General features: G+C 42.6%; 1 protein-coding gene across 2 annotated transcripts in view; it reads right to left on the reverse strand.

The window, feature by feature from the left end:
- Positions 1-24682, reverse strand: part of LOC121875105 — a 119618-nt gene that overhangs the window by 85403 nt on the left and 9533 nt on the right. For both annotated transcript variants that reach the window (XM_042379462.1, XM_042379463.1), the window contains exons 2-4: positions 23317-23573; positions 20985-21143; positions 18721-18903 (exon numbers count right to left, since the gene is read on the reverse strand). In XM_042379462.1, coding sequence (XP_042235396.1) covers positions 18721-18903; positions 20985-21143; positions 23317-23427 — 453 coding nt within the window. In that variant the 5' untranslated portion in view covers positions 23428-23573. The remainder of the gene's footprint in view (positions 1-18720; positions 18904-20984; positions 21144-23316; positions 23574-24682) is intronic.

Consider the following 24682-nt stretch of genomic DNA (forward strand, 5'->3'; position numbering starts at 1 on the left):
ATATATATATATATATATATATATATATATATATATATATATATATATATATATATATATATATATATAATCTAGAAGGTGGAGGTAGGAGGGCGTGAAGCGTGACGAAGGCGAAAAAGCAAAATCGTGACTGACGGACAGATGGAATAACGAACACAACATGTGATTACTGCTACTACTGGCAGCGGTGGCCGACCAACGAGCTCCTGCCCTGACTGGAGACTACTACTATTTTTTTTACTACAACTACAACTACTACTACCACCACCACGACTACTACTGCAGGTGACCGATCAACTGGGTTCGGTTGTGACTGGAGACTATCTAACCAGATGTTTATGATTGGAGTCCAGTCCTAATAGGCCTCCCCAATCCTTATGCTCAGGTTAGTTTAAGGTCAATTCCAACTAAAGTCCTGCACAAGACCGGTGACTCGTTCATCTGGAGGTAGGTTACTGGGACTGACTCAACCCACACCCAGGTAAGTCAGAGGACACCAAATACAATATAGGGAGGTGTAAGAGGAGGAGGGTGGAAACACGACCACTAACATAACTCATCACAGGTGTTACAGAACCACAACCAGCTGAGAGGTGTCATAAAAATGTGCGGTTATTAGCTCCAGTTGCCCCCATTTACTAAGTCGGTCACACATCTGGACGGGGTAGCACGCCATGGCCGTAAATAAAATAAATAGCGGCTGAAGATGTTCTCAGGTTCACTGCTCCGACGTACAGACGCAGACACGAACGAACGAAAAAACACACACACACACACACACACACACACACACACACACACACACACACAGTAACTGTATATTTTCAGCCTTCCGGCTGCCATGCTCTTTCAATAAACCGTTAATTATTATTATTATTACACACACCACTTCCACGTCCTGCTCACGAGCCCGGAGACCAAAAAATCGAACTCCTACAAACGACTAAAACCCAGTGGCTAAAGTTAATAATTAGGCTAAATCATTCTGAGTCAGAAAATGAGATCAGTGGTGAGTTTTATCGCCCGTATTTTGAAATTATCATTGGTTACCACCGGCCTATCTCACCTGACACACACACAATGTGGATGACGTAACACCGTGAGGGTAATCACAATATATACATAAAGCGCCTTTGTATCAATACTGTATATACCGTCTATATCAATATAGAGTTTAAGATTAGGTTAGCATATGGGTATTTAATCATCAGGCAAAATAAGCTGGGGTTCCCATCTTCACGAGATCCCAATAACCTTCTACACCAATAAAAATAACTCCACCAGAAACATTCTCCAGGCACCAATGAAACGGCTTCCTGCAACACCAACATCCACACACCTCGCTGTCAACACTAATGAAACTAGCACAGGCGATAAACACCTTCCTCCTACCAACAGTCAATACTCACGGCGTCTGATAACTGGACACTCACGTAAAAATCGACCAGGGGAGTGAGGGATTACTTGAACTGATTCCGAGGGAAATACATTGATGTTACCGAAACATAGAGTCCCACCATCCCAGGGAATATATACTGTACTAATGTTAGCGAATCATACACACCTTGTCCATCATCCCCGGGCAGGATGAGAAACTAGGCAGGTCTCTTTAACACCCGTTGCCTCTGTTCACCTATACTGTAAGTGAGTAGGAACCTGGTTGTAAGACGGCTGTTGTGGGTCGCATCCTGGTGAATGGTGTAATGCAATAACATATGAGGAACACCTCCCAAAGAAGCAGGATTTGTGTCCTAGAAGCAAGTCGGCGTATGTCTAAACTACAGAGGTGTGGGGAAGGACTTATTAACAGGAAGGTGCTCACTGATGACACCCTATTACTGTCATGAGAGCAACAAGGAAGACAGACATACAGTACTCCTCTCTTTCTGTTGGGTGACTTAATTCGTTAACTCACAGCATAATAAACAACGACGAATACTCAACAGTGATGAAATTTGAAGGCAATCCATCACTGAATTAACAATCGAATAATTACACGAGTCATCCTCCTCCTTTGCAGAAACAGTGAGGGATTTTTTTTTGCAATTGCAGGTAGAGGCAATGCGTCCCCCCCTCTCTACCTCAAGGTTCACTGTTCACTAATGACATTCCTCTCGTCACTGAAAAACAACTTTGGTTCACTTTCCACAGTGACTAGGGAATGACCCACCCTCCCCTACTGGCTGGGTATGAAGAGTTGAATCAGAATCAGATATAGAACAATCGAATCAGTCGGATATTGAAGAGTCGAATCCAAGTCAAGTCAGAATAGGATACTGAGGGTAGAATCAGAGGAAAGAAAGATACGAAAAAGCACCAACAGTCGAATAAAACTTGGCAGCCCAGGACCAACTCTCATAAGCTCAAAAGTTATTTCGAAAGTTCTTAAGTCCAGATAGCTAAGGGAGACAAGGTAAGGTCAGGTCAGGTCATGTTAGATACAGTAAGGTGAAATTTAGCTTAAGATTAATTATTCTAAGGTAAGACAGTTAGGTGAAGTAGTAGTGGTGGTAGTGGTGGTGGTGCAGATGTGGTGGTGGGGGTGGTGGGGGTAGAGGGGGGGGGGATCCTACAACTACACCAGGATAGCCAGAGGATTGAGGGTTGGTGAAAGCCTTCAAGAACTCGTCTTAGCTAAGGATCAAGTCAGGTAAGGTCAGGATAAGACAGGTCCGCTACCCCCCCACACCACCTACCTCACTGTCGACTTACTGTACACTGTCACGATAACATAACAATTTGGTGTTAGGTTAAGAGACAATTAATGACCTCAAGAAAAGGATTCACCTGTGGCAAAATTTTAGTATCGTCCTTCATATCTGAGGGTTGGCGACCACAGTCCTCCACTCTGAACGTTCTCGGGCTGTTTTTACCAATCCTCCAAGGTTTTGTATCTCTGGGGACTCTAGTTTTTAATTTTATTCATTCATCCCGGTCTCTGCCTCCCCCCGGCTCTCCTATCCATTAATATCTCTTTTATTATCCCCACCTTCCCTAATGATATGACCAAGTACCTCATAATTCTTTTTCTGTAATTTCAAGCATTTCTTTTTATTTTTTTGCTATTCTTGTGCTTCGTAATTAGTTTTCCTATCAGCGTAGCATATCTTTAGCATTCACCGATAACACCACATTTCAAAGGCCTCCAACCTCTTTCTGGTGTCTGCTGCAAGTGTCCACGCTTCTGACCCATACATCAGTCCTTGCCACATCAAGCCTTTCAGTAGCCCTTTTCTCATATTGAAGTTCAAGTCCATTTTTTATTAAGTCTTTCAGTTTATTGAATGCTATTTTTTACTTCACCTATTCTTGTTTTTTTATTTATTTTGCACATTTACCATCACAGTTAATGTTACTTAAGAACATAAGGAGTCTGCAATAGGCCGGTTGACCTGTGCATGGCAGCTCCTGTCGAGAGTTACTACCACTCTCTATCATCCATGAATCTATCCAGCCTCCTTTTAAAACTTTCCAGGGTTCCCGCACTTACTACAAAGTTGCTAAGCTTGTTCCACTCGTCCACCACCCTATTTGTGAACCAGTTCCTTCCTATCTCCCTCATAAACCTAAACTTATCTAACTTAAATCCGTTGCTCCGAGTCCTATCCTGCTCGGATATTATAAGAATTTTATCTATATCGCCTTTATTGATTCCTTTCACCCACTTAAGTACTTATATCATATCTCCCCGCACTCTTCGTCTTTTTAGGGAAGGCAAGTTTAGTTTCTTTAATCTATCTTGATACGGAAGGTTTCTCGGTGCACATGTTTAAGTTCCCTGTTGCCGACTACAATATTTATTTTAGGATTTATTTCCAAATTAAAAACAACAACCTAACCAGTACTTAGGTCTCTACAGCATTAACTCTTAACCCATTTTCTTCATTTCCCCACCAATCTGTTAACTAGTTTTTGTAACGCCTCTTCACTATCCGTGATAAGAGCAGTATCATCTACATAGTGTATTTCTTATATTACTATACCATTAACTTTCATTCCTTCATTGTCACAACTTCTCACATTAAGAATTCTGCCCTGGCTAACTGTGAACCAATTAGTAAGTTCATTATTTACCAACACTGCAGCCTCCTGTTGCCAGTTAATGACCTCAAGTTAGGCTTTTCCAAACGACACAAAAGTTCATCATCATGTTAGGTTAGGTGAAGTTATAGAGAAATTTATTACGAGATTGAAAAATATAAATACCGATATATAAACGAGTCTTGGGGTGAAGTAGCAAGGGTCAAAACGGGTGGGTAGTGGCGAGAGAGGTGGGTGGATGGGTGGGTAGTGGCGAGAGCGGTGGGTGGATGGGTGGTAAGTAGCGAGAGAGAGAGGGGGGGTGGAAATGAGGCCAGTGAGGTGAGTGGTGAGGTAGGTGAGGGGGAGGAAAGGTGAGGGGGAAGGTACCCGTCGGTGGGGCATCAAATATATACAGCCTCTACCAGTGAGGTGAGTGGTGAGGTAGGTGAGGGGGAGGAAAGGTGAGGGGGAAGGTACCCGTCGGTGGGGCATCAAATATATACAGCCTCTACCAGTGAGGTGAGTGGTGAGGTAGGTGAGGGGGAGGAAAGGTGAGGGGGAAGGTACCCGTCGGTGGGGCATCAAATATATACAGCCTCTACATGTTAAGGTCGTGGCCAGAGTGAGGGAGGGTAAATGCAGGCCTGGGACGAGGACACACACACACACACACACACCTACCTAGCTAGAACAGTGATAGGACATTACGAGTTCCACCACGCAGTAGTAGTCAGAAGAAAATATCCGTTCGATAATTTCACAGGGGACAAAATCCACACCATCGATAATAATAATAATAATAATAATAATAATAATAATCCCATCCCAGGTGTCCCGGATGTCACTGGCAGGGGATACCGGGTATATTGAACTGCCTGACACACACACACACTGATAAAACTAAAAAATAATAATTAATTTCACTCTGTTCATCTTCAATCTCTTCTCTGTGGTTGAACATTTTTGTGTGTGAACAAACATTTAAGCGCAACAAATCGTGAGCTCTAGAAGATAAACGAAAACCAATGAAAATTCGGCCTCTACCCCTCACCGGAGCCAATGAAAATGCAGCCTTTACCCTTCAATGAAAATGCATCCTCTACTCCTCACCGAAGCCAATGAAAATGCAGTCTATTCTCCCCGCAGCCAATCAAAATGCAGCCTCTATCCCCCCCCAACACCGGACGGAAAATGTCAACCCTATCATAACTCGAGAGCAAAATGCCTAGCTAAGCCAGGAAAATATCTTATAATACACTTTTAACAGACTAACAGACAGCCAGACATACAATATATGCCATCTATGTCCAACAGACCGAGAGACAGACAAAACATGTCAAACTACACTGTAACGGACTGAGACACACAAAACACTTCAACAGACACACATACAGTACACTGACAGAATCACTGTTATACCCCAGAAACTGTCGGTCAAGTAGTAGTAGTAGTGGCGAAGGTGTGGCTACAGGGGGAGTTTGTTGTAGTAGTGGTAGTAGTAGTGGCGAAGGTGTGGCTACAGGGGGAGTTTGTTGTAGTAGTGGTAGTAGTAATAGTAGTGGCGAAGGTGTGGCTGTAAAGGTAAGTGGTGGTAGTAGTAGTAGTGGTGGTGGTGGTGGCGAAGGTGTGGCCGTAAAAAGAGTTAGTGGTGGTGGTAGTAGTAATAGTACGTCTATGGCCGTCCCAGTTTCCACCCTAACCTACCCACGAGAGACTACAGTATAAGAGTGACTGCAGCAACACAACCTAGGTGAGTTTTGAGCTTAGAGGCAAGTCCAAAAGGTGGGATTAGTAACAAGTGAAAGTTTTGTGCCTGGTGGCACCTGATGGTGGGGGCGACACTTGAGGGTGTAGAGGAGGGCGACGCGGGAGCGACACGCCGAGGTGAGGAGGGCAGCATAAGGGGGGTGTGGAGGAGGAGGAAGCGGCAAGGGGGTGTGGGAGAGGGCAGCCAAGGGGGTGTGTTGGAGAGAGGAGCGACAAAGGGGTGTGGGAGGAAGAGGGCAACAAAGGGAGTGTGGAGGAGGAAGGGAGCGACAAAGGGGGAGTGTATATGGAGAAATGTGGTAACGCGGGGGGTGTGGACAAGGGGGCGAGGAAGGGGTGAGTGTGGAGGAGAATGTGGTAACGCAAAGGGTATGGAGGAGAAAGGGTGATGACGCAAGGTATGGAGGATAAAGAGGTGGTGACGCAAGGGAGTGTGGAGGAAAAGGTGGTGACGCAAGGGAGTGTGGATGAAGAGGTGGTGACGCAAGGGAGTGTGGAGGAGGAAGAGGTGATGACGCAAGGGAGTGTGGATGAAGAGGTGGTGACGCAAGGGAGTGTGGAGGAGGAAGAGGTGATGACGCAAGGGAGTATGGAGGAGGAAGAGGTGATGATGCAAGGGAGTGTGGAGGTGGTGACGCAAGATGTATTAGCCTGTCACATTAATATTATATAAATATGGGCTAAGGACATATATTCATTATATACATTCTATCACCCAGACTATTGAGCACACAGCTACATAAGCATTTGTTCTGTCACACCTCCTAGGGTGGACAGCCCATAAATCTAGACTCAACCCTCCATGTGTGAGTAGGCCTGCTTAGATAATGTCTGTGCTGAAGGATGGGTTACTCTCCAACCACCAGACTCAAGAGTACAGCCAGTTCCCCCGGTTCACAGCCCGGCACGATGCCTTAAAGTCGTGTCGAGACACCAGCTCTCCAGGCTGTGCCTCTCTCTAATTATATCAGCTAATTACAAGCTAATAGCTAATGCTCATTAGTCTGTCAATACCAAATAATTGTACAGACATGACTACCCAAAATAACTAGAAAATCACAACGATAATTACAAGTACAACACAGGACAGCTGTGACGATTTCGACTGTCAACCAATCTACGACTGTATCAAAGGTGACGCCGTGAGATACCAGATATCTCACTCAGCTGCATCAAAGATACCAGCAACTAACCTACACTCATTCAGGCAAGTGTTAACAAGTGAGATAGTTCGATAACATACCACAGCTAAAACAAAGAGTGTGGATAAGGATACTGTGGTGCAAAGGAATGTGGAGGAGGAGGATGTGGTGACGCAAAGGAGTGTGGAGAAGGAAATGGTGACAAAGGAGTATGGAGGAAGGGGTGGTGAAGCAAGGGAGTGTGGAGGTGGTGACGCAAGGAGTGTGGAGGAGGATGTGGTGACGCAAGGGAATGTGGAGGGAGGTAGGTGAGGGTGATAGCAGCGTTGTGTTATCAGCTGAGAATTCCAGTGAGATAACTCCTCATAACCTGTGCTGTTCCACACCCGCACGCAACCCACCGTAACACCCTCACCCCACCACCCACCCACACACGTATACCCATCTAACCACACTAACACCTCATCCACCACCCACCCGCACGTATACCCATCCTAACACCCTCATCCCACCACCCACCCACACACGTATACCCATCCTAACCCACAGTAACACCCTCATCCCACCACCCACCCACACACGTATACCCATCTAACCCACAGTAACACCTCTCCACCACCCACCCACACGTATACCCATCCTAACCCACACTAACACCCTCATCCCACCACCCACCCACACACGTATACCCATCCTAACCCACACTAACACCCTCATCCCACCACCCACCCACACGTCCATCTAACCCACACTACCCTCATCTCACCACCCACCCACACACGTATACCCATCCTAACCCACACTAACACCCTCATCCCACCACCCACCCACGTATACCCATCCTAACCCACACTAACACCCTCACCCCACCACCCACCCACACACGTATACCCATCCTAACCCACAGTAACACCCACACCTACCCTAGCCCCCCCTGACAATAAACCTATACTCACTAACCACGGTATATCTAAACATCATTATGACCGTCCATAGTCAAGGATGGCCGGTTGAAGGAAGGCTACCTGACCAGTACCTTCGTTTACGGTGTAGAAGCTGCCGGCCCATACAACGACCACACCTTATATTAACGAGCTGTATAATGCAGTGTCAAGTACAATCGACCCTCTGAACTGATGATATGAGAACAAGTCAAGTTACCATAGAGTCCAAGTGTAATATCGACGCCATTTCGCCCACCATGTTTTGCCCTGTAGCTTAAAGAGAGCCAGTGAGGGAAGATCTTTTCTCACAACTCCGGTATGGAGACAAAAATAACAATTGACCTTTTTATGAATCGATCCTTTGTCCATACACTCTTACAACTCCAGTTAGAGGGGGAGAGAGGGGAGGGATGGGGAGATGAGATGGGAAGAGAGGGGACAGGTTAACGTAAGGGCCTTAAGAATCCAGCTAAACGCATTCTGGAATATTGGAAACTCTATCCTCGAGTCCTAGTAATAGTGGAGTCAAGTATCCGGCGTCGTCACAATCACCAATCCATCCTTAAAGCGAGACCATTTCAAGCGTTCTCCTTACGGTGAAAGAGAGAGGTTTAACGCAGGACACCCTTGAGAACCCATCCGTGGTGTAGCCTGAGGTGAGCCAGTTCAAGAAAGGTTTAACGTAGGAAGCTCTTGACATTCAGGGCTCCTTGAGAGAGAGAGAGAGAGAGAGAGAGAGAGAGAGAGAGAGAGAGAGAGAGAGGAGAGAGAGAGAGAGAGAGAGAGAGAGAGAGAGAGAGAGAGAGAGAGAGAGAGAGAGAGAGAGAGAGAGAGAGAGAGAGAGAGAGAGAGAGAGAGAGAGAGAGAGAGAGAGAGAGAGAGAGAGAGAGAGAGAGAGAGAGAGAGAGAGAGAGAGAGAGAGAGAGAGAGAGAGAGAGAGAGAGAGAGAGAGAGAGAGAGAGAGAGAGAGAGAGAGAGAGAGACGTATTATTCTTAAATGTCCTCATCGATACTTCATTTAACTTGTTAACACTGAGGCTCTTAACCCCCTCTCTCACACACATTTATCACACACATATCTCTCTCTCACACACATTCTCACGCACGCACATTTCTCACGCACGCACAATCTCTTAGTGATTCAGACATCAACACTTGCGACTCAATTTAGTATGCACAGTGGATGAATATGCAGCATTGTGAATGAACACGAATATGAACACTCACTTTGTTCATCACTGTATATTCCAGGTGAGAGAGGTCTACCTGTTGCCATTGTCTGTCACTTTCCACATTGTTTTGTCTTGCACCTTCTCTTATTATCCTTCCTCCCCTCCTTCAGGCTTTTATACACACCTTGATCATCCCACACAAAAATTAAACACATACACAGCCTATACATACACAGCCTATACGTACACAGCCTATACATACACATCCTATACATACACAGCCTATACATACATATGATAGTTACATATACAGGCTATAGAGTACAGATTAGATAGGTATACACATATATAGACCTGAGACAAATATAGATAGATATATATAATACAAATTACAAACATTATTTTCTATACTGAATCAACATAATATTTGGTCAGCTTAACATTAATCTAAGACTCACCTGAAGATTTAACCCCCCTCCAGGTAACATTAGTGTTTTTAATCATCAGGTGAAATAAGCTGGGTGGGAGGGGGTGGAGGTAATCTCCACGTGATCCTAATTAATTCACTAATGACTCGACTCCTGAGAAAGCAATTATTCTTCCCATTCAAACTTAAAAAAAAAAACATTCTTCCTTCATTTCAATTTTACATTACACATTAGGTATTTAATTTCACCTCGCCGGCTGTTTCATTATTCACGGGGGCGTAAATTAAAACAGCCTTCACTATAATTCACTATAATTTCACTATAGTGTCTCTCGATAACAATACATAATTGATATTTACTTTACCCGAATTGAGCAAAGACGATTTACAATTAATATACATAAAATACTGACTCCAGCTTTCATTACTTATCAAACTAAATACAGTATACACCCATCATATTAATTAGCCGTATAACAGATATATGAGACCTACATTTATTTAAGCCTCGCGTTATAGGAATCATTCACTGTATACGGTATAACAACCTCCATATATATATACGGACCACGTCATAATATACTGTATAATGTAATCGTTGCAGTGTATACGGTTGCCTCATGTACCTTCAAATATACACTACCACTACCGGGTATGTATGTATATGTATTCCATGTATGTACGTATGTATGTATGTGTACAACTGAAGAATTTATATAAAACCACATACACCGCAACACTGAAATCCCCATACAAGATAAAACACTGAAGAACGAAAACACTGTACACATTAAAACACTGAAGAACGAAAACACTGTACACATTAAAACACTGAAGAACGAAAACACTGTACATATCGACACCTACACTGTATGATGTATATAAGGCCCACACCATACAAGGCAGGATCTCCATATACGGTTACCTTAAACACTGTATACCACCCACATACTGTATTAAACCACCTCTAAATTTACAGGAATAACTTGTCGACTTGGGTGCTGTACCAGGTAGGTTCACGAGAGAATTAACTGGACATATTAGATGAGGGAATTTGGAGATTTAATTTACTTGGGTGGACGGTTGGGGGGGAAGGGGGAGAGGGGAAGGGGAAAGGGGGAAGGGGAAGGGGAGAGGGGAGAAGGGGAAGGGGAAGGGGAAGGGGAAGAAGGGGGAAAGGGGAGAGGAAGAGGGGAGGGGGAGGGGGATGAGAGGGAGTTGTTTTACTATGGACTGGGTGATGAGTAATGGCAAAGCTGACCTATGGCGCTGTTCCTGGTGGAGTCAGTCTGTCTGTCTGTCTGCGTTCATTGCTGTTTGTCTGTGTCTGTTTTACTGTATGTGTATGTGTGTATGTGTGTGTGTGTGTGTGTGTTATTCTTACTATTGTGTTTCAGTTCCGGTACTCTTACTGTCGATGTGTTTGCTCTCTCTCCTGCTGTGTGTCTGTGTATGCACGTCTGTTGGTGTCATCGGTGTGTTGAAAAATGTGGTCGGGGGTCCGGGGTGACGCTACTCCTCAAAACCATTGAGTAACTTTGTTGCACGAGGGGTGAAAAGCGTCCGTCTCACCTACGACTGTGTTGCCCGTAACCTTTGTCTGTCTGCTTGTGCTTTTACGGTCAAAATTTGTCTTTTTCTCTATGGTGTTATTACCTTCCTGAAAACCGCGTCTGTGTGCCTCTGTATTGTTTTAAAGTGTGTCCGTATGTCTGTTGTTAGCGATGATACGTTCTCCCCACATCCTTATGGAGGGTGTGGGTGGGGTCGGGAGGTGTGGGTGGGGTCGGGCGGGGTGTGGGTGGGGTGTGCTAGGTATGATAGGTGTGTGCTAAGTGTGGATGAGCGTCGGGGTGTGGGATGGGCGTCGGGATGTGGGAGGGCGTGACGGCGATACGACCACCAACATCCAGCCAAACTTTATAAACTTTAGACCACGCTGGTTAATGATGAAACTCTTAACCCAGGTGAGGGGGGAGAGGGAGGGAAGAGAGGAGACAAGGGAAGAGGGAGACAAGGGAAGAGGGGCGACAAGGGGAGAGGGGCAGGGGGAGAGAGGGGGAGGAAGAGAGGAGACAAGGGGAAGAGACAAGGGGAAGAGGGGAGACAAGGGGAGAGACAAGGGAAGAGGGGAGCAAGGGAAGAGAGGAGACAAAAGGAAGAGACAAGGGAAGAGAGAACAAGGGGAAGAGAGGGGAACAAGGGGAAGAGAGGAGACAAGGGAGAGACAAGGGGAAGAGAGAGACAAGGGGAAGAGAGAACAAGGAAGAGAGGGAACAAGGGGAAGAGGAGACAAGAAGAAGGGGAGAAGGGGAGGACAAGGGAAGAGAGGACAAAGGGAAGAGAGGGGACAAGGGGAAGAGGGAGACAAGGGGAAGAGGGGAGACAAGGGGAAAGAGAGGAGACAAGGGAGAGAGGAGACAAGGGAAGAGAGGAGACAAGGGGAAGAGGGAACAAGGGGAAGAGAGACAAGGGGAAGAGGGAGACAAGGGAAGAGAGGAGACAAGGGGAAGAGACAAGGGAAGAGGAGACAAGGGAAAGAGAGGGGAGACAAGGGGAAGAGAGGAGACAAGGAAGAGGGGAGACAAGGGAAGAGACAAAGGGGAAAGAGAGGAGACAAGAGGGGAAGAGAGACAAGGGGAAGAGGGGAGACAAGGGAAGAGAGAGAGAAAGGGGAAGAGGGGAGCAAAGGGGAAGAGAGCAAGGGGAAGAGAACAAGGGGAAGAGACAAGGGGAAGAGGGGAGACAAGGGGAAGAAGAGAGGAGACAAGGGGAAGAGGGGAGACAAGGGAAGAGAGAACAAGGGGAGAGGGGAGACAAGGGGAGAGGGAGACAAGGGGAAGAGAGGAGACAAGGGGAAGAGAACAAGAGGGAAGAGAGGAGACAAGGGAAGAGGGGAGACAAGGGGAAGAGGGCGACAAGGGAAGAGGAGAGAGGGAAGAATGAGGGAAAAGAGAGATGGGTGAGGGAAAAGAGGGGATGCGGAGGACATAGGGGAAGGAGAAAGAAAGGGGCAAGGGAAAAGGGAGAGAAGAGACAAGGGGAAAGGAAGATGGAGGGGGATGGAGGGAAGAGAAAGTTTGTTGGAGCAGCAGAATGGTTTATTTTCCAAGAGGCTGCGGTCACGGAGCCGTTCATTACCGTATAGGGCAGTGGATCAACTTCTAGGTACACCCACGATAGCCAAAGAGTCACCCATGAGTCACTGGCGATTGACTCACTGACGAGACCCTTGGCGACTGATTCACTGGGGGGTTGGAGTTGAGTCACTAACAATTGACACTTCATCTGTCACTATCCACCACACCTGCCACTATCCACCACACCTGCCATTATCCACCACACCTGCCATTATCCACCACACCTGCCACTATCCACCACACCTGCCACCATCCATCACACCTGTCACCATCACCACACCTGTCACCATCCACCACCTGCCACTATCCACCACACCTGCCACTATCCACCACACCTGCCACTATCCACCACACCTGTCACTATCCACCACCTGCCACTATCCATCACACCTGTACCATCCACCACACCTGTCACCATCCACCACACCTGCCACTATCCACCACACCTGCCACTATCCACCACACCTGCCACTATCCACCACACCTGCCACGATCCACCACACCTGCCACTATCCACCACACCTGCCACGATCCACCACACCTGCCACGATCCACCACACCTGTTACTATCCACACACACACACAGGGTCATTAACTCCCTCAAAGAAAGGAAAGATATTTGATAACCTTAACTCAACCCAGGATCTTACTGGGTGACAAACAACGCACAGACGGACGCACATGCGAACTATAAACGGGCGGACGGACGCAGTGACGCACCCACAGAGGAAGAGACGCACGCGCAAGTACTACAAATATTCACGACTTAAAATACAATTCACCCCAGGAATACGAACGTAAAAGATATCAAGGAATGCATTTAACCGTTCTACCATGCCAAACAACTACCCTGGGTTAGGTTACGTTAGGTTAAACAAGGTGACTCGGCTAAGTTAGGAACAGTGGTTAAGCCAGGTTGGGTCGGGGTGACTTGACCATCTTAACCAAAGTGACTAGGCTTAGTTAAATACATCGGATCGGTTAGGTTACGAAGGCTAGGATAAGTTTAAGTCCACTGGGTAACACAGGTAACAATGCTGCACGTTCACCTTACAGTTAATGACAAACATAAATATTACCTGTGTCACACCGGCTTTTGAGAGAGAGAGTAATACAAACACGTACGCAATCAAGGTCAACAACAAGGTATTTGGTCACGTTATCTCCCGACTCGCCTCGTGGTAACGTCACACTGCATATTCTCGTCGCTTCCCAAACCTTCCACCTGCCTTGCCCATTTTTCTACTACAACCCATTTCTTGCCGTACATCTCCAATTGTTTATCTAGACCCCATTTTCTTCCAACCCAATCTATCTTATAACCATTTTCTTGATAATTATCCACTTTTTTTTATTTCTAACCGCATTTGCGTGAAATAGTCCAATGAAATTCTGTCCGGTAGGGTATAATCCAATTGAATTCTGTCCGGTGGGCCCAGTTTAAATTTGTCCGCGGATCCTACACACCACCCTTGGTCACTCCACTGGGAAGCGCTCCTTACACAAACCACAACCTTAATGCTCTCAAATAGACACCTTATAACAGATCAAAACACCTACAACTATTGTAAATGCCTAAAACCGACTACAAAAAGCTACAAAACAGCGTAAACCCGATTCACACACAAAAACCGATTACAAACGCCTAAAACCGATTATAAATACCCAAAACCGACTATAAACCGATTAAAAACCGCTTAAAACCCGATTATAAATACATAAAGCCGATTATTAACACCTTAAAACCGATTACCTAAAGTCAAGGTTGGTTAGGTTAGGTTACAATGTGTTTAATTTGGTTAAGTAGCATCTTTTTCTATCAATGTGATTACGTTACATTAGGTGAGGTTAAATCAGGATACTTTAAGTTAAGTTAGATTACATAAGGTCGGGTTAGATTAGGTTATGTAAGGTTAAGTTACGTCAGGTTACCTTACATTACAATGTCATGTTAAATTTGGTTTGGGTAAATTAGTTCGGTCTTAATAACGCATAGAAAATACTTATTCTATAATTAACTACAATAAATACTTACCATATAGACCCAGATAAAATACCTCCCTAATGACCCTAATTACAATACTCATCAAATTACGTGTAAAAAAATATACAGTATATCCCAAAATATATGATACACATTTCTCATATTCACTTTATCTTTTACATAATTACGCTGGAAATGTCACTACTGTATTATAACTAAAATTACTTCACCAAATTATGTATATATTAAATTATTTTCAGAGGAGGTTATTTTAATTATGAAGTTACAGTGCGCAATAGCGCAGGTGGCTATTTTAATATGGTCAAGGTAACAATGTTGTATGTTCAAAATAATATATTGAAATATAAATAAGATATCAAACTCGTGAATATTTAGGTATTATTTCCAATATGAACTGAACAGTACAGTACTTCTAAATACCATTAATTTATGTTGTTGTCATTCCATAATAATTGTCTACAAAATAACACTGCCGTATAGTATTTCGCTCTCATTTTATTCGTCTGCTTCAAGATGATAATTATGTTGGTCTTAGCTATCAGAGTACCGCCCTCATATCTGAGGGTTGGCGACCACAGTCCTTCACTCTAAATGTTCTCGGGCTGTTTTTACCAACCCTCTAAGTCTAAGGCTTTTGTATATCTCTGGGGACCCAGTTTTTAATTTCATTCGTTCATCTCAGTTTCTGCCTTCCCATGGCCCTACTACCCTCAACTTTGCCCACTAATATTTATTATTATTCCCTCATCCCTAATTATATGACCAAAGTATCTCATTTTTCACATTTCTATTTCTGTACATTACAATTATTCCTCTTAGGTATGGCTTTACGTATAAAATAAATAAAATATGATGTTGCTAAAGATTAACATCTTTGTAATAATTCAATCGGCTTTTGTTTCAAATTTACTTAATTCTAAATGTATGATTACAGTTATGCCTATTAAGTTACGTCTACAACAAGGCTCCTTTATGAGATTTTGTTTTTGTTTTTAGATTGCCCGCGAGGGGGCTAGTTTATTGGGCACCCCCTTACATCCTGTGCAAGGTGAAGCGCAGAAGCGTTTACAGCGCCCATCTGGGAAGGATGCTAAGCTCATGCTTGCCTTTATGACTCATGCATTAAGGGCGTAGAAGCCTGAAGGATCATAGGTTTTGTCAACAAGTTACATAAAGTGACAGAATGACGAGTGTGGGGGGTCCGGTACATTTCATCTGTTTATGGCAAAGCGTGAGGTCCCTAATAATGTCAAGTGCCAGGCCTGTCACTAGGAGGAGGGATATCTGGTCAGGGAGGGAAGCTCCATTATGAAATTACAGCTTACACAACGTCAACGTCAACATGGCCAGCGCAGTAGTGCGCAGCAGCTAGGAAGGCGCCTGACAAGTTGAATGCTGAGGTATTCACGCCATTGAACCACCACTTCCAGCCTAGCTAACGCTGAAGCATGCTTCTAATGGCACTGATCCATCTTATCTCGACGACGACGACACCAACTCTAAATGACTATTACTTATTGCTAACAATAACCGGAACGACAAGGGTAAAAGCATTAATAACTTAATTTCATATTCATATCCATAAATGAATTACAATGACAAAGGCAGCGAAACAAAACTATATACACATCAATTGTATAAAAATGTGTTCTCAGTTCTCTAATAATCGAGCTGTAAGGCCTTAAAATTAAGGAAATGCTACACTCTTAAACATGGTTTCACATCACCTTTGTATGTAATACGCGAAGAATGTGACGCGAAATATAACGTACAAATCAGACAGCCAAGGTGTCCGTGCTGTGTAAGTCAACACCACCACGCGCACGATTGGCTACAAAATAACCACAAGACGCAACACATGATGAAATCCTTTCGTGATTGGCTGCGGCGACTATATGGAGTGACGTAGCAATGACGTGTCCGCCAACGTCATTACCACGAGTTCAGTGTCAAACATGCTGACAAATTAAACTGTAAATATGCAGCTCCAGGCCAAGAACGTTGCGAACAGATTACTAGCGATAATATTTTGCAGAGCTGGTTCACAACGAATTATTTAGGACGTAGCTATGCGTACATGATCCCTAATTGGTTTCTTATCCCATGTAGCTGTTCATTTCTTGCCAGTATCGACGCGTGCTTCAAAACAAACAAGCTAACAACGGGAAACGTAACATGTTTATGATATATAATATCTGGGATACTGCTACCACAAAAATATTTATTTTAGAATATAATTCTTCACATTATTTCATAACACATTCGAGCACTTTACTCAAATTACAATTAGTGGGCGCAGATAGAGCAATTTACTATGTAACAATTAGTCTAAAAGGCACCTCACCCAGCTGCCATCAGTTCAGATCAGAATTTAAAGATGATGACTGTACTATTCCAGATCAAAACAAATTACATTATCTACTTTAGAATACTATCAAAGTGGTTATACGAACGTGGGTTAATATTTACAGGTACTACTTCACAGTACTTCAACGGATCACATGAAGATAAACCCCCCCTTATTTAACTCGATGATTAAACTTTAATATTAACGTACCCTAGCCTTAACTAGCACCCAGGGGAACTACGACAGTGTTTTCCAATACCAAACTCCCAACAGTTCAAAACGTCTTGCTTAAAATACCTTCAGCCTTTGGCACGGGGAAATTTGTTGACCAGATTTGATATGTCAGTTGCCTTTCTCCCTCTCACCATTTATAAGTAAAAAAATAAATAAATACAATTCCCTTTTAACGAACTTTCGCATACAGGAAAGCCTAATAAAACGTGGCTAAAAATCTGATACTATGAGTTTGAAGTGAGATAGTACATACAATACTTTATAATATTATCCAGCAAGACTACAGCCACGGGAGGTTAAGGTTACTCATACAATAACTACCTTAACTATCAAGATATATCCCCGAGTCCTTTACAACCTCACAACCCATAATATATTGGTGGAAGATATCAGTCAACCCACCAACATATTACTTCAATGGTTGAGGCACCACAAGTGTCAGGTGGAGGACATGACTAGAAATGTGCATATCATGGAGCTCAGGCGTTTCGTCCACGTGATCGAAATTGATGGTTTTTACTTGTGCAGGCTTAAAGTTGAAAGCCTAACTCTCCTGAATTGAGAGAGAGAATAAATTTGCCCTTTACCTCCTGTATATTAACACACAACAAGGTACTATATAAAGTAAACACAACAAACACATTCCAATGTCTAAACGATGTAATATATCTATAAAATAGCGGCAGTTGAAGAGAGAAGTGACAAACGTTGGAGGCACACCAGTCATACATCGAAAATATGTAACGAAGCATTATGCATGCATCTGCCACTGCATGGATATAGAACTAACACACGCACTGGTTGCCACAAACTTCAACCTTACGACACCACCTCACACACACAATGAACACAACTAAATCCATAATATATAACAAAGTCCTGCTATCTCCAATGCTATATCTCACTTGCTGTTTAATTTCCTACAATAGTTTACTTTTATTTGTTGGGAAAAATTTTTTGTGATATTCAGTGGTCACTCTTTTTTCTGTCTGTGCATCTAGCGAAGCTTTTGTGAAATACAGTGCAGTATTGTACAATATTTATCTGTATATGGTAAATAGGCATCATGTTGCAAATGACAAGCAATTCAACTTGCCATCTATAAACAAATACTGTACCGGGTAGTTAACTGCTGATACATGACATACAACCCTTCTGTTCCAATACCACCACCAATTGGTGTAATAAGAATCACCACTTTGAAACAGGAAGATGGAAAACTCATAAAAAATCCCAAATGCAGAAATCTAATTCATCTCACCCACAAGACAAGAGCGGACAAAAGTTCGTTCCCCACTGTGAAACCGAGTCACGGGAATGAGTCTCCGAACAGACTTACCTTAACTGTTGTATCTCGTTTGGGGTCGATGCTGCTGCATTTTGGGAGGGAAAAGAACTTTGACCCCAACTGTACCAGACAAAATAAATAATAATAAGTAAAAATACTGTACTTACCCCACATCCATCAACAAGTTGGCAAATTTTCTTGCTGTCAAGTAAAACAAAAATGTGTACTCACCCTGTTCTCATTCCTGAAGGTGACGAGGAGTTTGCCAGTAGTCCCATGATACATAGAGGTGGTGCCATCCCGGTTATCATTAAAACGATAACCGGACACAGGCATCTGAGATACCAGTGAGGCACAAAACTGTAACAGGTACTCGCAACCATGGAAACTGTAACATCGCTCCACCAGGTCCACCTGCGAAAGAAGGAAAATCCTGTCAGCATTAGCCTGACTCATGAGTAAATGTGGTATGTTTCTGAAAGTGTCTCAGCCCTTTCCTGTTGTCTTGCATCATGAGAGCTACCACACCATTTCCCCTATCCCCCCTTTTTAATGTTAATGAAAACCTTGAAGTAATCCACACAAAAGTTTGAGAGGGGAAAAAATAAATCAAAGCCAATACAGTATTGTAGTTCTAAAATGTCAAAATTTATTCTTAATGAAATTTCCGCCAAATGAATAATTTTTGCATTAATTTACTCCAGATGTTCTTTGCACCTAAAGTCAAATATCCAGTCATTCTTTTAATTTACCTTAAATAACATCTTAGCTCTCCATCCTTTACTTAACTAACCACTGTCTTGTACACTCCCTATGTTTACACATCATCCTGATCGCTCACAGAATCTTCCTCCCCCCTCAACCCCTTAATCATCTTTTTTCTGTGCTTGCATTCTCCTTGTCATTCTTGCTTTCTTTATCCTCTTGGCAAACCTTGAATTATCCACTGCTTTTGCTTGCATTCCTTCAGCCATACCTCTTCCTGCATACTAATGTTCAAACCCTATCAAGGACATATGACACCTGTTGACACCCAAAAACAAGCATGTTCACTCAATATCACCCTTCCAACACACACAATACTGCCCCTCTGTGACAACAGTTCTCTAAGAAATCCAAGTACAGGGTACTGTACTGTATAATCTCAACAAAATAATAAACTGCAAATACAATTACATTTAGCCTTTGATTAAATCAATGTCGCAATTTTATGGGTTATATTCAAATTCCTTATACCTCCTCTACCACCCACTTAAATGTAAATGGAATACTGTACTGTACTATTAATACAATGGTTCAGTAGGTACAGGATTTTTTTTTTAACATAACAAAAACTGTCAAATCAAACACTCAAGTGGTTGACAAATTTTGATTTTTTTTACAATATTCAAACATTTTGATGCACCATTCAACTCACATGGATAACTGGTAGAATTATATACTGTATTAGAATACTGAACAACAAAAGTGATCCATCAGTGTAACACCTCTTCAACATACTCACTCTTTATAATCATAACATGTGTAACCATATCTACATAATGTATACTGTATGCATTTAACCACTTGTGTGTATGATGACCCAAACCCACAGGTACAATGACACTAGGCTTAACTCCTTGAGTGTGATGACTGTAAGGTTCTCATAGTACTCAAGGGGTAAAGACATGCCCCGTACAGAACTCAAATGTGAACAAAACCTGCATGTTCAAGGTAGTCATGAGAATGCTGTAGAAGACATGTTCAGCCTTTGTTTCCCTTTCTAAAACAAGGCCCCAAATCTAATTTATCCATGGCACTTCACACAAGCCTGGAACCACCCATGAGCAGCACGTCCTTCCCCAAATACAGTGATATCTCCACTCAACAAATGGTGCAGAGCACTTGCGGGAATGAGAGATTTCCGGGTAACAAGATGACTCTCACAGCCGGAAAAAAATCCTCAACCCCGGAATTTTCCGGGTGACGGAAAAATTTTCTCAGAAGTTCCAGAAATTGCCCATTACATCATCTCTCGGGCCCGGAGAAAAACTCCCTTATCCCCGAAAATTTCCCGAAAAAAAAACCCATCCTTGGAATTTTCTGGGTCCCGGGAAAATTTTCTCGGACAATCATTCCTAAAGCCGAAATTTTCCGGAAAATTATGGCTTTGGGAACGATTTTCCGAGAAAATTTCAATTCCGACTATCAGAGGGTTCCGGGTTTGAGGGATTCCAGCTAACAGAGATATTACTGTAATCAGAAAATACCGTACTTACCACTCATTCACACACACTGATGCCTCCTGGGTGTTCATCCCCCTCACTTTAACAGCATCCTTCACATTATCATTCCCATTCTTTCAGCATGCTCATACCACTCTTCCTACTACTATACTATACAGGAAGGCCAAAATCATGACCAATACAAATCTTTCCTTCACACAATGTATCTCACTCTCTCAAACTGTTGAAAATGTGTTCTGCCTTGATAGTCCCCCTCCACCAAATACTCACCAAAGCTGCCCGTGTGGCAATGGTATTGAAGGCTGTTGGCATGCGGAATGGGCGTTTCTTTGGCCACCAGGTAGGTCTTGGGAGTTGTGCCCATGGTACTTGACGTTCCTCTCCAATACTGCAACGCACCATAAATGGGACAAACACTTCCAGCTCAGCCTGAAACAAAAAATTAAACACGCCATATCATTTTCTATACCCTATACACCTTCGTACAAACATCACATTAAAACCATGTTGTTAAGCTGATGTCAACTTGAAGAGACAAAATAAATCTAATACTCTCATACCCTTCCTTGGCTACTGATGGGATATTGTACTTTTTTCACGTTAATCTGAGGTCAAAGTCCCAGAGGAAACTCTCCTCTACCTGGCCTCCCTCCCACACCACTCCATAAACAGTCAGTGTATCCAATATTGCCTGGACAATGTTTTCAACTTTCCCCTCATAAACAACCTCCAATAATATCCCTGGCAACGTAATAAAAATTATCTTGTCTAACTGTACTTATGCTTTACAGTATCCTGTACTATATGCAGTCATTTTTTTTTCTTTTATAATTCATAAATATCACTGCCACCCAAGCTTCTTTACTTAACATATACCTGTCTGGTCAATGATAGATGTAACTTCGGGAGTCAGGCACAATCTTGATTGTCTCCGTTTATGCAAGCAATAGGGACATTCATTGACAGACATTCATGGAGGGGTACAGTATATGCTAGTATCAAATCATGTTTTGGAAATGTTTCATAATTCTGGGGATGTATTCATGAGAAATACATTAGGATAAATTATTTCATGACCAGTGTCCATAAACCATAGTTTCAGAGTTATAACACATGACAGCTGGGGTTGGAATGTGATCAAATCCACATATTAAAAATGAATTATCCAGTGTTGATAGTATAAATTATTTACAATCATATGCAATCTGATACGGAAATGCGGTAAATGTTCAAAGTTCCACCCCCTTCCTGAATGTAAACTTTAACCTGTTGCCAAAGCGATATTTTATGTTTGATGTCCATAGGCTTGTTGCAGTCCCCATCTACCTAATTTTGTGGTATACATTGTAACTCTGAAACTAGAAAGACGAAGAGTGCGGGGAGATATGATGGAAGTATTTAAGTGGGTGAAAGGAATCAATAAAGGGGATATATATAAAGTTCTTATAATATCAGAGCAGGATAGGACTCGGAGCAACGGATTTAAGTTGGAAAGTTTAGGTTTAGGAGGGAGATAGGAAGGAAGTGGTTCACTAATATGGTGGTGGACGAGTGGAACAAGCTTAGCAACTTTGTAGTAAGTGCTGGAACGCTGGAAAGTTTCAAAAGGAGGCCAGATAGATTCATGGATGATAGAGAGTGGTAGTAACTCTCGACAGGAGCTGCCATGCACAGGCCAACCGACCTATTGCAGACTCCTTATTTTCTTATGTACTGTATTTTCAAGGAGTCATTTATACTTATATGCCTCGGGAATACACCCCCCCAAATTATGAAACCTTTCCAAAATATCCTGTATAATCAATCTTAATTGTGTTTATTGCTTCATCCAACACCTATACAAACCATTTTTTTCAGCATTTCATTCATTAATCCTATCTGCAGGAAACAAAATTCATAATTTATTTGTTTTTGTTTCAAGTAAACTTACCATAACATTTCCTAATGAGATTAATATATTTTGTTGCAACTTGACAGATGGTTTTTGTTTAAGCTAAAAAATGAACAGATTTAAGCCTGGAGAAGTACTTCAAATGTCAAATCAAAGCAATAATAAACACAACATTAAGAGCTTAACAGGTGGACTGAATCTGTTGAAACTTGGTGGATGGTTTAGATGACGGCCAATGAGTAAACCATAAAATAATGAACAATAATCCATATACAATTAGCTACTGAAAGTGATACATACAGTACCAGTAACCCTATCAAATTTTCCATGTCTATCAGAGTACATATCTTCAGCTAATTCAGTACTGCACATGTATTTAAAAAAAGGTCCTGATTATGAAAAACTCAACACAGACAACAAAACATATAAAGTTCAATTCCAACTTACATTTTTAATCCACAAATTATTGAATGTTCTAGAAGTGTTCTGATTTTCAATTCACAATATCTCAATTATGGGTAAAATGTGGGAAAAGTGCAAAAGAAGAAATTCGTCTTTTTCCTTAAATTATAATAAGAAAAAAATATATACTGTATCTAAATATGTTCTCTAATATAAATTGACCCATGCCCCCCACTGAAAATGATAATAAGCATAAAGGATGAACTGATTCTGATAATCTGTACAAATAGTTTCAATGTTTACACTCACCAGACTCATTTCATGAAGGGATGATGGGCTACCCCAGGAAAAAAGGAGGGGGAGGTTGGACACCATCACCCCAGAACCAGACTCCACATACTCCTGGTCGTCGGACTCCATTTCCAACAACCTCAGGCCGGGCTATGAGGAAACCAGTGTGCTCAGGACCATGGGTTCGGGGTCCCTGTTTTATTGTTAACTGATGGTCATGACTGAGAACCCCCATTAGGCAAACTGGCTGCACAATACTTCCATGCTCCAATGGCCTGAAAATTTGGGATAAAAATGTTCTGTTAGTACAGGTAAATTATTACTGCATTACCAAAAATACACTTCACATTAGCTATATGAATTTCCATCAGTTCTCCACAGACTTAGTGGAGTAATAAAGAATACAACAGTAGAGTTGTGTTCAAGCACAGGCAACTTAACAGCCAAGGTTGGACACTTACCATCTCAAGGGCTCTAGGATGATTCAAACTCAAGGAAGCCGCAGCAAACTTAGCAAGCGAGTCTAATTTTACCCTTCAAGATCAGAATAACCTAACAATTAAGCTTAACACTAACCATAAGTACCAGTTAATAACAAAATTGCTGAAGGTGATGTAAGTCCCTGATAAACTCTTGAGTTGAACAAGGGTCATAGCTTTGGTAAAAAGAGTACAGTACCTTGTACTGTAAGTAGTGCTAAGAAAATTTACCATACTCACTTATCAGCACTAACTCCCACTAATGTACTGTATTCTACATAACAGGGAAGCTACCAGAGGTGCTCCAGGCAAGAAAAAGACAAGTGACAAAGCAGGTCGAGATGTGTGTACTGTATTATACCATTATAATACCTAAGCTTCCCTCTAAACTGTTAATGCATTTTCTGTCTTTTTTTACTTTAGTCACTTGTCTACTTCTCGCCCAGTGCCTATGTGTACAGTATACTTTATCCTCGTCATCACTGATCAGCCTGTTAGCCACTCGGGCTAACATCTCTGTTCTGTACTGCTGGCAAATACTGGGGATGCAGTGGCTCCAGAATGCATCTGAACCTGTGCCAGTGTTGGTCAAGTCTGGTTTTAAATGAGTTGGAGTTTAAATGTGGTGGAGAGCCATGGGAAAAAGTTAGGAACCTGACAAGAGACTGCAAGACTGTGCAGCAAGGAAAGCTGCCACCATGTAACTGTGGCTAACCCACACAAGCATGGAAAATGGACATGAAATGATGATGATGACTAAACCAAAAAAAAGTTGAACCCTAATTTTGAATGATGCAACCAACATTTTAAGTCAACAAAAGGGTGAGATTTGGATGATACAACTTGAATCATCAGTCAGTAAGGGTGGTTGAACTTTGTACGGCTGTTAAAAAAGCAATAGGGTC

The sequence above is a fragment of the Homarus americanus genome, unplaced genomic scaffold, assembly GCF_018991925.1.
Source record: "Homarus americanus isolate GMGI-L3 unplaced genomic scaffold, GMGI_Hamer_2.0 scaffold36970, whole genome shotgun sequence".
Lineage (NCBI taxonomy): Eukaryota > Metazoa > Arthropoda > Malacostraca > Decapoda > Nephropidae > Homarus > Homarus americanus.